At 39.9% G+C, this 16,164-nt stretch overlaps 1 protein-coding gene and 1 non-coding gene across 2 annotated transcripts; one reads left to right on the top strand and one right to left on the bottom strand.

The window, feature by feature from the left end:
• Nucleotides 1-1,066: 1,066 nt before the first annotated feature.
• Nucleotides 1,067-1,171, bottom strand: LOC117276648 (small nucleolar RNA R71). Its single transcript, XR_004506920.1, has one exon. It is a non-coding gene; the product is annotated as a small nucleolar RNA R71 (small nucleolar RNA).
• Nucleotides 1,172-1,837: 666 nt separating this feature from the next.
• On the top strand, nucleotides 1,838-2,917 carry LOC104095694 (uncharacterized). The gene is made up of 2 exons (XM_009601876.1): nucleotides 1,838-2,152; nucleotides 2,201-2,917. Exons 1-2 carry the CDS (start codon nucleotides 1,838-1,840, stop codon nucleotides 2,915-2,917), a joined length of 1,032 nt encoding a protein of 343 aa, XP_009600171.1.
• Nucleotides 2,918-16,164: the final 13,247 nt, after the last annotated feature.

The following is a 16,164-nucleotide window of genomic DNA, read 5'->3' as shown; positions in this document are numbered from 1 at the left end:
TAAATATCGCAATCTTAATGCATTCTTGATAGATTGATTTCATAGGAATATAGGAGTTAATCTATTTTAAATAGGCGAGTAGTACTTCGGGAGAAAGCTATGAGACAATTGTTCGATTAATTAGCAACCATGAGTAAATTGTATGAAAAGGAGAGAGTTAACTAGAACACAATAGGATTGGTGAATCGATCATAACCCTGGAATATTTGTCTCTACTGAATACACCACAATTATTTTGCTACTTGATAATTTAGTTACTCCTTAGAATTATAGTTAAGTATAATCACATTCTTGAACTCGATTTTTGCTTGACTGAATAACAATCTGGGTGAATTTAGTGGGTAGTTGATATAAGTCTCTATGGGTTCGACACTAGACTTATCATTTTATTACTTGTACGACCACGTATACTTGCGTGTGCATTTGAGAGCAACAAGTTTTTGGCGGCGCTACCGGTGACTTGAATATCAACTACTTTCTAGTTTTTGCTTTAATTGTTTATTTCGTCAAGTCTAACGCTACTTGATTGTTGCTCTGATCTCTGGAACTTCAACTGAATGCGCAGGGTCAGAAGCCAGGATAGACTTAAAGGCTTTGACCCCGAACCTGAGAGAACATTTCATAGGAGGTTGAGGGAAGCAAGGGATACAAATAATCTTCAGGCACTCGCTCAATCTCCTATGAACATGGCAGACGAGCAACACATGGCTGTTCAGGAAGTGGTGATGCCCAGCATTTCTAGTGTCACCTCCAGCATTGTGAAGCCCAGAATCACTTGCACTTTGAGTTAAAACAGAGCATGATCCAACTACTTCATGCGAATGGGCAGTTTATGGGTGTTCCACACGAGGATCCACAATAGCATATCCTGAACTTCTTGGAGATTAGTAATACTTACATCACTAACGGGTTCCCACCAGACTATGTGAGGCTCACGCTTTTCCCATTCTCTCTGTTGGGTGAAGCAAAGCGATGGCCGAAGGCAAAACCATCTAATTCTATTACATCATGGAATGATCTTTCAAGGAAATTTCTGGCAAGGTTTTTCCCTTCAGGCAAAACTGCAAAGATCAGAAGTGAGATAGTCACCTTCAAACAGAAAGCAGGGGAGTCTCTATACTCAGCTTAGGAGAGGTTCAAGGGGCTACTCAGAGATTGTCCTCATCATAATCAAACAAACAAAGTGTTAGCTCACACTTTCATAGAAGAGCTACATCCTGAAACAAAAATTGTGGTAGATATTGCAGTTGGAGGTCAAGTGTTGGAGAAAAGCTTTGATGAGATATATGCATTATTGAACAAATTCTCCAAAAGCAATCCGGATTGGCAAGGATAAATGGGAAGACACACGGGTGCTAAAATATACAGGGGTTCTCGAGTTAGATGTCATCTCGGCATTATCAGCGCAAATTTCTACACTAACCAACCAAGTCAATCAGATGATCTTGCTTATTAACAAGCTCAACCAGTGCAGCAAGTTCAAGTGTTTTGTGAAGTATGTGGAGAGGGTCACACGAGCGACTTATGCCCAGTTAATCCATAGTCTGTCTGTTTTGTGGGTAATACAAATAGGGGCCAGAAAAACCAATATCGAAAAACTTACAATCCCAACTGGATGAACCACCCAAACTTCTCTTGGGGTGGAAATCAAGGTACTTAAAATCAATACCGACCACAAGTACCTCAACAACAATATAGACCACCTCAGGCTGAAGAACAGGCGAACTCAACAAATCATATTGAGGAAATGATGAAAATATTGATGGCTGACCAGCAAGCCCATACCGCAGAGATGATAAATAAAGTAATGGTTGACCAGTAGGCTCAAGCCGCAACAATGAGAAATTTGGAGCGCCAAATGGGACAACTTATCAGTGCCCAAAATTCTCTACCAGTTGGAGCTCTTCCAAGTGACACTGAGGCTAATCCTAAGGCATCTATTAATGTTGTCTCATTGAGGAATGAGAGACAATTAGAAGAAGTCCAATCGAAAAAGAGAAAACAAGTGACCTTTAATGAGAAGCCGGCCACTATAGAGTTAGAATCAGAAAAATCAAAGGAGTCCGAGAAGCCAGTTGAAGAGGCGGTGGCTAAGGAACCCCCACCATCAGTTGCGAGGCCACCACCTTCGTTCCCTCAAAGATTGAAGAAAGTGAAGGATAATGCCGCATATAAATAATTTCTTGATATTTTGAAGCAGGTGCAAATAAATATTCCACTGGTAGACATCCTGCAAGAAGTGCCCAAATATGCAAAATACATCAAGGACATAGTGGCAAATAAAAGGAGTCTAACTGAATTCGAGACTGTGGCACTCACTAAGGAATGTAGCTCTACAATCCAAAGAAAGCTACCTCAGAAATTGAAGGATCCAGGTAGTTTCACTATCCAAATCTCGGTTGGTAAGCATGCAGTCGGGCGAGCTTTGTGTGATCTTGGAGCGAGCAGCAATCTGATGTCGCTATTTGTCTTTAGGCAGTTGGGTTTGGGTAATCCGCGCCCAACAAATGTGATCTTACTGTTGGATGATCTCTCCCTTGCTCATCCGGAAGGAGTGATTGAAGATGTGTTAGTTCAAGTGGGTTCTTTCATATTCCCTGCTGATTTCATTATCTTGGACTACGAGCCTGAACAGGATGTCCCATTTGTTTTGGGGCATCCATTCTTAGCCACAGGCGAAGCTATTATTGATGTATGCGAAGGAAAGATGACGATGAGAGTAGGTGATCAAGTGGAGGTATTTAATGTGTACAAAGCACTCAGATTGCCAGCCCACTATGAAGAGCTATCCATAATTTCTGAAGTGGAAAGCAATGCTATGTCATCGGTGCCTTATATGAGCCCCATAGATCCTTTTGAAAGAGCTTTGATTGGGAATGAGGAAGACATTGAAGATATGATGATGGGCAAAATTTAACAAGTACTTGATACATCATGCAATTATGTCCATGGGTTTGGGATGTTTGAGGAGTTGGACAGGCATGTTACTCTGAACCTTCCTAAGCCATCTATTGAGGAAGCTCCAAAGCTAGAATTAAAGCCCCTTCCAGCACATCTATGCTATGCTTATTTGGGGAACTCTGAAACATTACCAGTAATTATCTCGTCTAGCCTGACGAATGTATAAGAAGAAAAATTGCTTAGAGTACTTCGCAAGCATAAAATGGCTATATGGTGGATAATTACTGACATCAAAGGAATTAGTCCATCGTTTTGCATGCATAAAATCTTTCTGGAAGATGGACACCGCCCCAGTGTTGAGCAGCAGAAGAGATTGAATCCTATCATGAAAGAAGTCATGAAAAATGAAGTAATTAAGTGGCTCGATGTAGGTATCATCTTTCCCATACCTGATAACAACTATGCGAAGGGATGACTATGGTTGAGAATGAAAAACATAAGCTAATTCCTACTCGCATTGTGACGGGGTGGAGAGTTGCATTGATTACAGAAAGCTCAACAAAGCAACAAGCAAGGACCACTTCCCACTTCCATTCATTGACCAAATGTTGGACAGATTGGCGGGGCATGATTATTATTGCTTCCTTAATGGTTATTCGGGGTACAAACAGATCATCATATGCCCAGAGGATCAGGAGAAGACCACTTTTACTTGTCCTTATGGCACTTTCGCCTTCAAGCGAATGCCGTTTGGTCTTTGTAATGCCCCACCTACTTTCGAGAGATGCATGATAGCTATTTTCACCGACATGGTGGAAATATTTGTGGAAGTTTTTATGGATGATTTTTCAGTCTTTGGGTCTTCTTATAATGATTGTTTGAAGAATTTTAGAAAGGTGTTGGCCCGTTGTGAAGAAACAAATCTGGTATTGAATTGGGAAAAGTGCCATTTTATGGTGCATGAAGGGATCGTGTTGGGTTAGAGAGTGTCTAGGAGTGGCATTGAAGTTGATAAGGCGAAGGTGGAGGTGATTGAAAAATTACCTCCACCCATTTCTGTGAAGGGTCTCCGGAGTTTCTTGGGACACGCGAGATTCTATCGACACTTTATTAAAGATTTTTCTAAAATTGCTTCTCTTTTGTGCAGGTTGCTTGAAAAAGATATGACTTTCAATTTTGACGATGCCTGCCTGAAAGCATTCGAAGAGCTCAAAAAGAAGCTGGTGGTTGCCCCCATTATTGCCGCACCAGATTGGTCCTTACCATTTGAGCTTATTTGTGATGCAAGTGGCCATGCTATTGGGGCAGTGCTAGGCCAGAGGAAGGACAAAATATTTTATTACATCTACTATGCGAGTAAGACTCTTGATGATGCATAGCTGAATTACACCACCACTGAAAAGAAATTGTTAGCTGCGATGTGGGCATTTGAGAAATTTTGAGCATACTTAGTGGGAACAAAAGTTATAGTCCATACCGATCATGCAGCAATCAGGTATCTATTTACAAAGAAGGAATCTAAGGCTAGATTGATGCGTTGGGTTTTGTTGTTGCAGAAATTTGATGTGGAAATACGAGATCGAAAGGGCATAGAGAACCAAGTAGCTTACCATCTATCAAGGCTGGAAAATCACGACCATGTGGAGGAGGGTGACCAAATTAAAGAAGTATTTCCTGATAAGCAACTTTTTGCTATCACCCAAGAGCCTCCCCCATGGTACGCGGACTATGTGAATTATCTAGTGAGCAGGGTACTTCCTCCTGAAATTGAATCTAAAGCTAGACAGAGGTTTCTACATAATGTGAACTTCTACTATTGGGATGAGCCATATTTGTACAAGCAGTGTGCTGGCCAAATGATGAGGAGATGGATACCTGAAAAGGAGGTCGAACTAGTATTGTATGATTGTCATGTATCACCCTATGGGGGCCATGATGGAGGCGATAGAACAGCTGCAAAGGTATTACTATCCAGTTTACTTTGGCCAACATTATTCAAGGACGCCCATGCATTTGTTAGAAAGTGTGACCAGTGTCAGAGAACAGGAACAACCACAAAGAGGCATGAGATGCCTTTGAATAATATCCTGGAGGTCGAGATTTTTGATGTGTGGGGGATAGATTTTATGGGACCATTCCCATTGTCCAGAGGAAACAAATACATTTTGCTAGTAGTTGATTACGTGTCAAAATGGGTAGAGGCGATCGCATTGCCAACGAATGATGCCATGGTGGTTGAACATATTTTTGAGATTCGGGACTCCAAATGCCTTGATTAGTGATGAAGGGACACACATTTTCAATCGGTTGTTGAATAACCTTCTAGCTAAATATGGAGTCTGCCATAGAGTTGTGACGGCATATCATCCTCAAACAAGTGGACAAGCTGAGGTGTCTAATAGAGAAATAAAGCAAATCCTAGAGAAGACGATGAGTGTGAATAGAAAGGATTGGGTTGCAAACTTAGATGAGGCCTTGTGGTCATATAGAACTGCATACAAAATGCCAATTGGGGGGTCGCCGTATAGGCTAGTTTATGGGAAGGCATGTCACTTGCCTGTTGAACTTGAACACAAAGCATATTAGGCCATTAAGAAGTTAAATATGGACCTTGAAGCCGCGAGCGAGAAAAAACTCTTGCAGTTGAATCAGTTAGATGAGTTTAGGCTGCACTCTTATGAAAATGCTAAGCTTTACAAAGAAAAGACAAAAAGATGGCATTACAAGCATATCAAACCGCGTCACTTCGAGTCAGGCCAACATGTATTATAGTTTAATTCTAGACTAAGGCTATTTCCTGGAAAGTTAAAATCAAGATAGTCAAGCCCGTTTGAGGTAGTGAGAGTCACTCCTTATGGTGCAATTGAGCTGTGAGCTTTGAATGGTGAAAGATAATTTTTGGTGAATGGACACAGAGTAAAGCATTATTGAGGAGGAATAATCGATTGTGAGAATACCAAGGTTGTACTCGCTGATGAGTAAGCGAGATTATGCGTCGTGCTGCGACGTTAAATTAAGCGCTTGTTAGGAGGCAACCCATCTTTACTGCTTTCATTTATTTCTATTTTTTTCTTATTATTGTTGTAGTATTTGTTTCTGTTTTGTAGGATTATAAGCAAAGGAGGCAAGGCCATTGGAAGAGTGCAAAAGCGAGTTAGATGGTGAGAACTAAGTGTGGGGTGCCGCACAAAGGACCATCCTTGGGAGAAGTCTGAGTATCCCGTAAGCCGTTATTTCTTCGGCCTTTGGTCTTTTAGGGAGTTTCTTGTCCACCCTCGTTATTATTTTGCTTATCTGTGCATTGGGAACACTGCACTCTTTTAAGTGTGGGGTGGGAGAATTTCTCTAGATGATTAATTTCTCTAGATGATTAGTAGTTTTTGTTAAACAAATAAGGAAATTAGACTTTTCCCGACGATGGATCTCATTCGACAGGTTTCTTGAGGGATTTAAGTCTAAAGAAAAAGGACAAAAAGATTTTCTTTGTAGGTAGTGTATTAATTCTCCCTTGGTTTTTCTTTGGGCCGCGGTTGTTTTCCAAGGATTTTGTTTGAACCGGGTAGTAGTTTTTCCTTTTATTTTTTTATTTTCAGAGTAGATTAGAATTTAAGGAATAAATGGAGGAAGAAAGATGAGATTCGTAGGCGCCCTTGAGTTGTTTGATAGTAGGATATTTAGGTTTTGGCATGCATAGTATCTTCCCTATGTGCTAAAAGTGCTTATGATGCCTTGGTTATTTGGATAGCATATTTTGTGACGCCTATGTCTTATTTTCTTGAGTTATGTTCACTCTGTGCTTAATGCTTAATATCTTGTGGCTTTGTGAATACTTGCATTAGTTGAGAGTCGGAATGAGACCGTCCTTAGTGAGTCATGTTCCATGTGTGGTAAGGGTTTTGTGTAGTCTATATATTGTATTTGTGTCTAGAACTTGCCCGGTAAGTGAATTGAAGCAAAATTTGAGGTGATGCTCGGTTTGAAAAATGATTTTAGGCTTTCTTTGATATTTTCGAGTGTTATCGCTATCACAAATAACATTTTTCTTTAGTTAACCCTTTTGAGCCTATAGACTTTTATTTGGCACCCACATTACAAGCCTATACCTTTTTTATCCTTAATTTACGTTGTTTTGATCCTTTTACCTGTTAAAACACTTTAATTGTGACATGAGCACTAAAAGAAGTGAGAAGGGATTAAGTGTGGGGTGATTTAAAAAAAAAAAATCTTTAGATGTATAAATTGATATCCTGTTCTTGCTAGTGGGTATGGATTAAAGTTGTGCCTAAAGAAAGAGGGAACGTTGTTAGGGATGATTTTAGTTGTGAAATTAAAATTGCGATTGAAGAATTTGTGATTACAGTTGATTATGTGATGTGGTGAAGTGCTTAGGAGGGTTAGCCACTATTCCTAAATATATCCTTCACGTCCCTTAGCCCACATTACAACCATAAAAAAAAGTCCTAATTGATTTTAGACTGAGTGAGCCTACATTAGTAGAGATTTACATTAAGGGCAAGCCTATGGTGCCAATTGCATGCATGTGACTTCTTTTGTGAGAGTGAAAGATTTTCTTTGATATGCATGAGTCCTTAAAATATATTTGAGCATTTGATTTGAATGTATGGATTCAACTAATTACTCTCTTATTCTTATTGTGAGGGCACATGGTTTCACAAGGGATAGGTAACGTTATTAGATTTCTCTCTATGATGTTGGTGTTCAAGCCATGAGTGCATTGTGACATTGAGTTGGTTTTTGAGGCTAAAGTGTTACGAGCATGTTGTCTTTATTTGAATATTTTTGAATTTTGGCATAAGAAAAAGGGAGGTGTATGTGATTGCATATGCTAAGGTTTAATTGTTGCTATAAACCATGGTCATTGGTGGTGTGCCTCAACTGTGTAAAAACAATGTGCTCAAGGATAGTGTAAGGTGTTGGTTGACTCGAGGACGAGCAACGTTTAAGTGTGGGGTAGTGATGTTTGGCTATAATTACATATTTTTAGTGCATTACTTACCTTGCATTTTGGGGTTTTAATGCTAAACTATACTATATTTGTGCTTAATTGAGTTTATTTTATGTGTAAGTACGTTGGAGATGAATGTTGAACAAAATGACGAATTTGGAGTACATGGTGAATTAATCTTAAATAGTCTCTTTATGATGAAGGACCAAAATTATTCAATTTGGAAAAGGAACAATGCAAAGGAGTTGGAAAGGAAAGACAAAAACATGACTTGGAAAGTTGGGCAAAGCAAAGCAAGAATGAAAAACGAAGGAGAACCAAGAGCAGGCGACGCGAGGGAGTAAGCTTGCGATGGAGTAGGCGAGGCGAGGGAATTTGCGTGCAATAGAGCTTGCGTCGCCAGGTCTGCAGCGAGAGGTTCCGCACGGTGAACTTGCGGCGCACAGTGTAAAGCGAAGTGAAGCTCGCGTTTTGCCTCGCGAGGCGAGGCCTGTGGCCAGGGTGTTCCTTATTTTTAAAGCCTATTTTGTCTCCTATTTGAGTTGGTACTTGGTTATTTTGTTTAGCTCTTTTCTCTACACATATAAATAATTATTAAACACCATTTTGAGAGGAGTTTTGCGACCGGAGGCAAGAACATCACGTGGACAACTTTTGGAGGAGAAAATCATAGAGTTCTTTATCCCTTTATCTTTTCCTTGTAATTTATTTATGCAAAATACTTGAAAAATTGTTACTACGAACATGAGTGGCTAAAACCCATAGTTCTGGGGTTGTGATTTAGCCATGAATATTGTTGTTTTACGTTGACTTAACCTTGATTACAATTTACTAATATATGGTTGTTTCTTTAATTCTGTGATTAATTGCTTAATTGTCTGGCTAGCAGTTAGGTTCTATTTATAATCTACGCTATGCTTGGGAAAGCCATGTTTAGATTAGAGAAGAATTGAAGAGAGCATGATCTTAACTCTTTGGGGAGGAGGATTTGTCGTTAGAATAGGAATATACCTAGTCACCGTGCTTAATTAAATAACGCAATCTTAATGCGTTCTTGATAGATTTATTTCATAGGAATATAGGTGTTAATCTATTTTGAATAGGCGAGTAGTACTTCGGGAGAAGGCTATGAGAGAAATTGTTCGATTAATTAGCAACCATGAGTGAATTGTATGAAAGGGAGCGTTAACTAGAACACAATATGATTGGTAAATCGAACACAACCCTAGAATATTTGTCTCTACTGAATACACCACAATTATTTTGCTACTTTATAATTTAGTTACTCCTTAGAATTATAGTTTAGTACAATCACATTCTTGGACTCGATTTTTGCTTGACAGAATAACAATCTTGGGGAATTTAGTGGGTAGTTGATACAAGTATCTGTGGTTTCGACACTCGATTTATCATTTTATTACTTGTACGACCACGTATACTTGCGTGTGTGTTTGGGAGCAACACTAATGCCCCAACAACCTATATGCACCTGACGAAGAGTGTGTTCAAGCCATATCTTGATTCTTTTGTCATAGTATTAATTAAAGATATATTCGTGTACTCATGTAGCCAGGTGAATCGTGAGCAGCATCTTAGGATCGTACTTCTAACTTTGAGGGAGAAGAAGCTATATTCTAAGTTCTCCAAGTGTGAGTTTTGGCTTGATTCGTTGGAGTTCTTCGGGCATGTGGTGTCAGTGAGGGAATCAAGGTGCATCTGCAGAAGATTGAGGTAGTTCAGAGTTGGCCTAGACCGTCTTCAACTACAGAGATTTGGAGCTTCTTGGGTTTGGCATGTTATTATCGCTGTTTTGTAGAGGGTTTCTCATACATTACCGCACTTTTTACTAGACTGACCCAAAAGGGTGTTCCTTTTAGATAGTCTGATGAGTGTGAGGTAAGCTTCCAGATGCTCAAGACTCCATTGACTACAACTCAATTGTTGGTGTTTCCTAAAGGTTCGGAACACACTGTGCATGACACTAGGGTGATTGCCTATGCATCTCGGTAGTTGAAGGTTTATGAGAAGAATTACCATGTGTGTGATTTAGAGTTGGCAACCATTATTCACGTGTTGAAGATTTGGAGGCACCATCTATACGGCGTTCCATGTGAGGTCTATACTGACCATCAGAGTCTCCAGTATCTGTTCAAGCAAAAGGACATTAATTTTCGGCATTGGAGATAGTAAGAGTTACTAAAAGACTATGATATCACCATATTATATCATCCGGGGAAGGCCAGTATAGTGGTTGATGCATTGAGTAAGAAGGCTGAGAGGATGGGCAATTTGGCCTACTCCGGTAGCATTGAGGCCACTAGCAATAGATGTTCAGGATTTGGCCAATTTTCTTGTGAGATTAGATATTTTGGAGCCTAGCCGGGTTCTTGCTTGCATTATGGAAGAATCATCATTGTTGGAGCGTATTAAGGCTCGCTAGTTTGATGATCCTCTCTTGATGGTGTTAAGGGATATGGTTCAGCGATGTGGAGCTAAGGAGGTTATGATTGATGATGATGGTGTTATGCGCCTTCAAGGCCTGATTTGTGTTCCAAATGTTCATGGGTTGAATGATTTGATCTTTTAGGAGGCTGACAGCTCGTGCTATTCCATTCACCAGCTGTCATGAATATGTACGGTGCCTTGAAATAGCACTATTGATGGCGTAGAATGAAAGATATTGTTGCTTATGTCTCTTGAGTTTTGAATTGTTAGCAGGTGAAGTATAAGGATCACAAATCGGGAGGGTTGACTCAGAGATTGGAGATACCAGAGTGGAAGTGGGAGCGCATCACTATGGATTTTGGTAGGCTTACCATGGGCCTTGAAGGAATATGACGCAATATGGGTTATTGTGGACCAAATAACTATGTCCGCACATTTCATTCCAATTATAACTTCCTATTCTTTAGAGTAGTTGGCTATGATTTACATCCAAGAGATTACCCACCTGCATGGTGTGCTCATCTCCATAATTTCTCACTGAGGCACTCAGTTCACATCACAGTTTTGGAGAGCAGTGCAGTGTGAGTTGAGCACACGGGTTGAGTTGAGTACATCATTCCATACTTAGATGGATGGACAGTCCGAGCGCACTATTTAGATCTTGGAGGACATGCTACGTGCCTGCGTTATGGATTTCGGAGGTTCATGGGATCAATTTCTTCCATTAGTATAGTTCGCCTACAACAACATCTTCCAGTCGAGTATTTAGATGGCTCCGTATGAGGCCTTATTTACAAGGAGATGTCGTACTCCGGTTGATTGGTTTGAGCCTGTGGAGGCAAGGTTGTTGGGCACTAATTTTGTCCATGATGCTATGGAGAAGGTCAAGGTGCTTTAGGAGCAACATCGTACAGCTCAGTCCATGCTGAAGAGTTATGCATACCGGAAGGTCTAGGATGTAGCTTACATGATGGGTGAGAAGATTCCACTCATAGTTTCGCCCATGAAGGGTGAGATACGGTTCCGGAAGAAGGGCAAGTTGAGCCCTTTGTATATTGGCCCTTTTGAGGTGCTTGAGAAAGTTGGAGTAGTGGCCTACAGACTTGCCTTGCCACTTAGGCTATCGGGTGTTCACCCAGAGTTTCATGTTTCGGTGCTCCAGATGTATTATGGTTACCCGTCACATGTTTTGGACTCAGCACGGTGCATCTAGATGGGAATTTGACTTATGTTGTGGAGCCGGTGGCTATTTTTGGATGGCAGGTTGGAAGTTGAGGTCGAAGAATATAGTGTCGGTGAAGGTTCAATGGAGAGGTAATGCTACACCCCATATTTTTTGTACGAGAAAGTACGCCATAAATAAAATGATGAATGCTCGAAATTGAGATGTTACATCCTGCATTTTTATACATTAAAGTTTCGTTGTAAGTTAATCGACGTAAGCTCGGGAATGAGATTATTTTTGGATTATAAGTATTATGCTATTTCAAACAAAGGATAAGTAAATTCGTGAAGGTGAGAGGGTAAGCAAATCGAAGAAAATAAATTTTGTCGAAGTTTGGCATTTTGGATAAAATATGACCCGAGCTAAAATACCTAGTATTTATGGACTAGTATCATACAAGTTACCACATGACCATGATAGTAAGGTGTATAAAGTGTATTAAAAGTGAGTAGTATTTAAGTAAATTGAAATAATTCTTAATTATGTGGATAATCTGGTAATTAATACATTTTAGTGGGAGATAATTAAAAATCTTTGGATAAAGTTAGATAATCTCACGTGGTAGCTTTTGCCTTAAAAACATTGTGACTCTTACATTCATTTAATATGTGGCATGAATCAAAATGAGTCTTGGAGACGGGATAGTGGCGGTGGCAGTATGTAAAGCAAGGAAATATAAGAGTTATTTCCTTTCCTTTCATTCATTTTTTGGAGGATATACTTATAACATGTAGGTCAAGCAACGTTGTTTGCAAGAGAAGTACATTTGTTGCTTCTTCTCAACAAGATTAGAAATGGCCCTTGAAATATTTGAGCTACAAAGATAGATATATCTCTTTACACTAAAGCAAAACATGACAGAAAACATCAGCAAAGATGTTGATTGGCAATCGCAACGTAATTGATTCAAATGTTCCATACAAAGACTACTTAATACTATAGCAACATGGCATTTGCGATTCTAAGGGAGTACAGTGCAATCTTTCTCAAGAATATCATACGGATTGTTCCCTATTTCGATCTTGTCGTTACCTGTTTTATCGCAAAAGATGTATGTTAGAGGAATTATCAAGAGAATCGGTTCGGGTATATTAAGGCTAAGCCCTTCCTTCATTTTGGCATGATCTCGTAATTACATGTATTTCATAACGAGACATAAAGAGAAGTTCATACTCCTGAATTTATATACATTATTCTAGTCTCATAAATTACTGTATTCTCCTTATCGGGACTTCATATTTAATTGAGTATTGTCTTCTTCCAGTTAAGAGATCAGAGAGCCTATATTTAAAATATTATAGTATTTTCATTACCATCGAACTATAATCGATGGGCAGGCCCCTTTTGGGAAACCTCTGATCAGATGGTAAGTTATATACCGAGCCTACTGTGGTCGAGCGCCTATGAGAGAACCTAGTCGGCCGAGATACAGAGCCTAGTATGGCCGAGCGCCTATGAGCGAGCCTACTACGGCAGAGCAGTTGTATATATACCGAGCCTTATAGAGCCAGACAACTATTTTACTTACTATATTGAGAGAGTTGAGTCAGTATCAGTAGGTAAGCATATCTTCATATTATCTTTGACTCCTAGTTACTTTAAGTTATTATATTATCAGTTTAGTTTCAGCTTTCAGTATATTGCCTTACATACTTGGTACATTATTTGTACTGGCGTCCTTTTTTTCTGGGGTCGCTGTGTTTCATGCCCGCAGGTCTCGATAGACAGGTCAAGAGTCCTCCAAGTAGGCGATCAGCTCAGCGAAAGATGTTGGTGCACTCCATTTGCTCCGGAGTTACTTGTTTGGTCAGTATGATTTAGATATGTATTGTTTGGTATGACGAGGCTCTGTCCCTACCTTTATGACAATTATGTATTATTAGAGGCTTGTAGACAGATGTCATGTATGTAAAATATTGTATGGCCTTGTCGACCTATGTTCAGTGTACGAGTGGTTATTTTGGTCATATAAGCCCATATGTCTTATGTATAAGTTGGTGTTACATGTTGTACTATACCTATCTTATGGCAGTCTCTCCGGCTTGGTTATCTATGATAGTGTGATACGAAAAGATACGTTATGTTGGTACTCGGTTGAGTAAGATACCGGGTGCCCGTCGCGGCCCATCGGTTTGGGTCGTGACAGGTAAGACGGTCGAGGAGGCTATAGTGGGAGACCGAGTAGGAGATGCTGAGTAGATATCCACATCTATTTCAGGCCCCAGGTATGATTCTAGGACGAATGTTGGTTTAACAGAGGGAGACTAAAACGTCCCAGCTGGTAATTTTGTGTATTGTAGCCCCATTCTCCAATTTATTGCTTCTTCTATATTCATTTGTCGTTATGCGACTTTCCAGTGTGGTTGGATTGGTTTCGGCAAAGTTTCAGAACGAATTAGGACACTAAGTCCCAAGATTGAGAGCTTAAGTTGAAAGAGTTGACCGGAATTTGACTTTTGTTTAGACGACTTCGAAATGGAGTTTTTGATGGTTCCAATAGCTTTGTATAGTGATTTTGGACTTAGGCATATGTCTTGATGTTTGTTTGGATGTCCGTGTATTGATTTGAGGCTTTTTGGGGAAAGTTGGAAAGTTGAAGGTTCGGATGGTTGAGAGGTTTGACCGAGAGTTGACTTTGTTGATACGGGGTTCATAATTTTGGTTCGGGAGTTGGAGTAGGTTTGTTTTGTCATTTTGGACTTGCATGCAAAATTTGAGGCCATTCAGAGTTGATTTGATATGGTTCGGCACGGGTTTTGGAAGTTAGAAATTCATTAGTTTCATTAGGTTTGAATTGGAGTGCGATTCGTGGTTTTGATGTTGTGTGAGGTGATTCGATCTTTGACTAAGTTCGTATTGTGTTTTAGGACTTGTTGGTATGTTTGGATGGCTCCCAGGGGCCTCGGGTGTGATTCGGGTGGATGGCGGATCATTTTGGGACTTTGAAGGACTGTTGAAGCTTGGGAGTTCTAGAGAAATCTCACATGCGAGGGATTTGCTGCAGGTGCGACGCTGTAGAAGCGGCCTGTGGTTCACAAGTATGGATAAGGCTGGGCTAGGCTGAGTCTGCAGGTGCTGACGGGTATCCATAGATGTGGATGATGGTCGCAGAAGCGGGCTAGGCTGAACTAGGGGAGGATCGCAGATGTGAGGTGGTACGCTGATGCATAGAGTGGATCGTAGAATCGATTCCGCAGGTTGGGAAATGGGATCGCATGTGCGCATGGTCGAGACATAAGTAGTTTCTGCAGAAGGGGAATTTTGACCACAAAAACGGCATCACAGGTGCGACAAAATTGACCACAGATGCATGAGTCACTGGGCAGAACATAAAAGCGAGGGTTAGGTAATTTTTCTAATTTTGAAATTGTGGAGTTCGGATAAGGGCGATCTGTCGGAGTGTTTTTGCTACAATTGAAGAGTTAATTGATGTTTAGTCACTTTTGATGTAAGATATTTATTACCCATTGATTGTTACACTCACTTAATGTAAATGTTAGTTCAATTTGGGGATTTTAGACTATGTTGTTTGAGAGTTAGATTTTGTGATTTTGGGGTAGATTTGATGTTAGAACTAGATAAAATTAGTATAGTTGGACTCGTAATTTAATGGGTGCTCGGAATTTGTGAATTTTATCGTGTTTGGGGGTGCTAGCATGGGATTGACTTTTTTGGTTTACTTTGCATATTTGATTCAAAAGTTTAGCATTATAATTTGTAATTGTTTCCTATAGCAATTATTGATGGTATTAAGTTGCTTTGGCAAGATTCGAGTCGCTCAGAGGCCGATTCACGTGGCAAGGTCTTTTGAAGTATTTATTTGTGCGATTTGAGGTAAGTAATATATTTAAACATAGATCTGAGGGTATTTAACCCTGAGAACTACGTTATATGAAAGGTATTGGGGTGACGTACGCGCTCGGTGAATGGAGTATGTGCGGGCACCCGTGTGATCATGATTTGAGATGACTTTTAGACTATTAAGGGATTGGTTTGCTATCATGCCTCATTATATCTGTGTTTCTCAACCTGTATGTTATTTTGAGTGTCTGATTCATGTTAGAAATCATTTCTAGGCTATGTGCTATTTGTTTCAGACTCGATAGGGCTATTCTTGTTGTTTCTGAGCTCTTTGCCTTATTTGTACACATGTTCTCAATCATGATGCTATATTCGTGTATGATATCTTTGTCACAATACTTTGTTATTGATTCCTCACATGTTGTTGATGCCTCATATGTGTAACATTGTTGACTTAAATACTGTGAGATGTGGTTAAGTGAGACTTGACTAGTTTATGACTGCGCTTGGACCATAGAGCCAATTTGGTATTGATTTTGAGGTGACGCGTACGCTAGACCTCACTATTGGCTATAAGATTATGATTAGCACTTGGGTTGTGTCTGCCCCTCGAGAGTCTGGCATGCTAGTAGTGGGCACAGGCACAATGCTTCACGTACGTGCTTGATGATGGGTAGTTATGTCAGGCACTCGTACAATGCTAATTGTGATTATTCTTGATGGATCCAATGTGATATTGTTGATTTGACATATATACTTGACATGTAGGCATAGATATGTACTTTCCTCATGCTAGTTGATAAATAAAATATTTTATCCATAGCTT

Source organism: Nicotiana tomentosiformis, chromosome 9 (genome assembly GCF_000390325.3).
Source record: "Nicotiana tomentosiformis chromosome 9, ASM39032v3, whole genome shotgun sequence".
NCBI lineage: Eukaryota > Viridiplantae > Streptophyta > Magnoliopsida > Solanales > Solanaceae > Nicotiana > Nicotiana tomentosiformis.
This window is presented reverse-complemented; position numbering and strand designations above follow the sequence as displayed.

Excerpts from the sequence above, each read along its gene's own strand:
- LOC104095694 (XM_009601876.1), top strand. The coding sequence starts at position 1,838 with ATGAGAAATTTGGAGCGCCAAATGGGACAACTTATCAGTGCCCAAAAT. Across the intron at positions 2,153-2,200 it reads TCCCTCAAAGATTGAAGAAA|GTGCAAATAAATATTCCACT; the intron begins GTGAAGGATAAT and ends ATTTTGAAGCAG.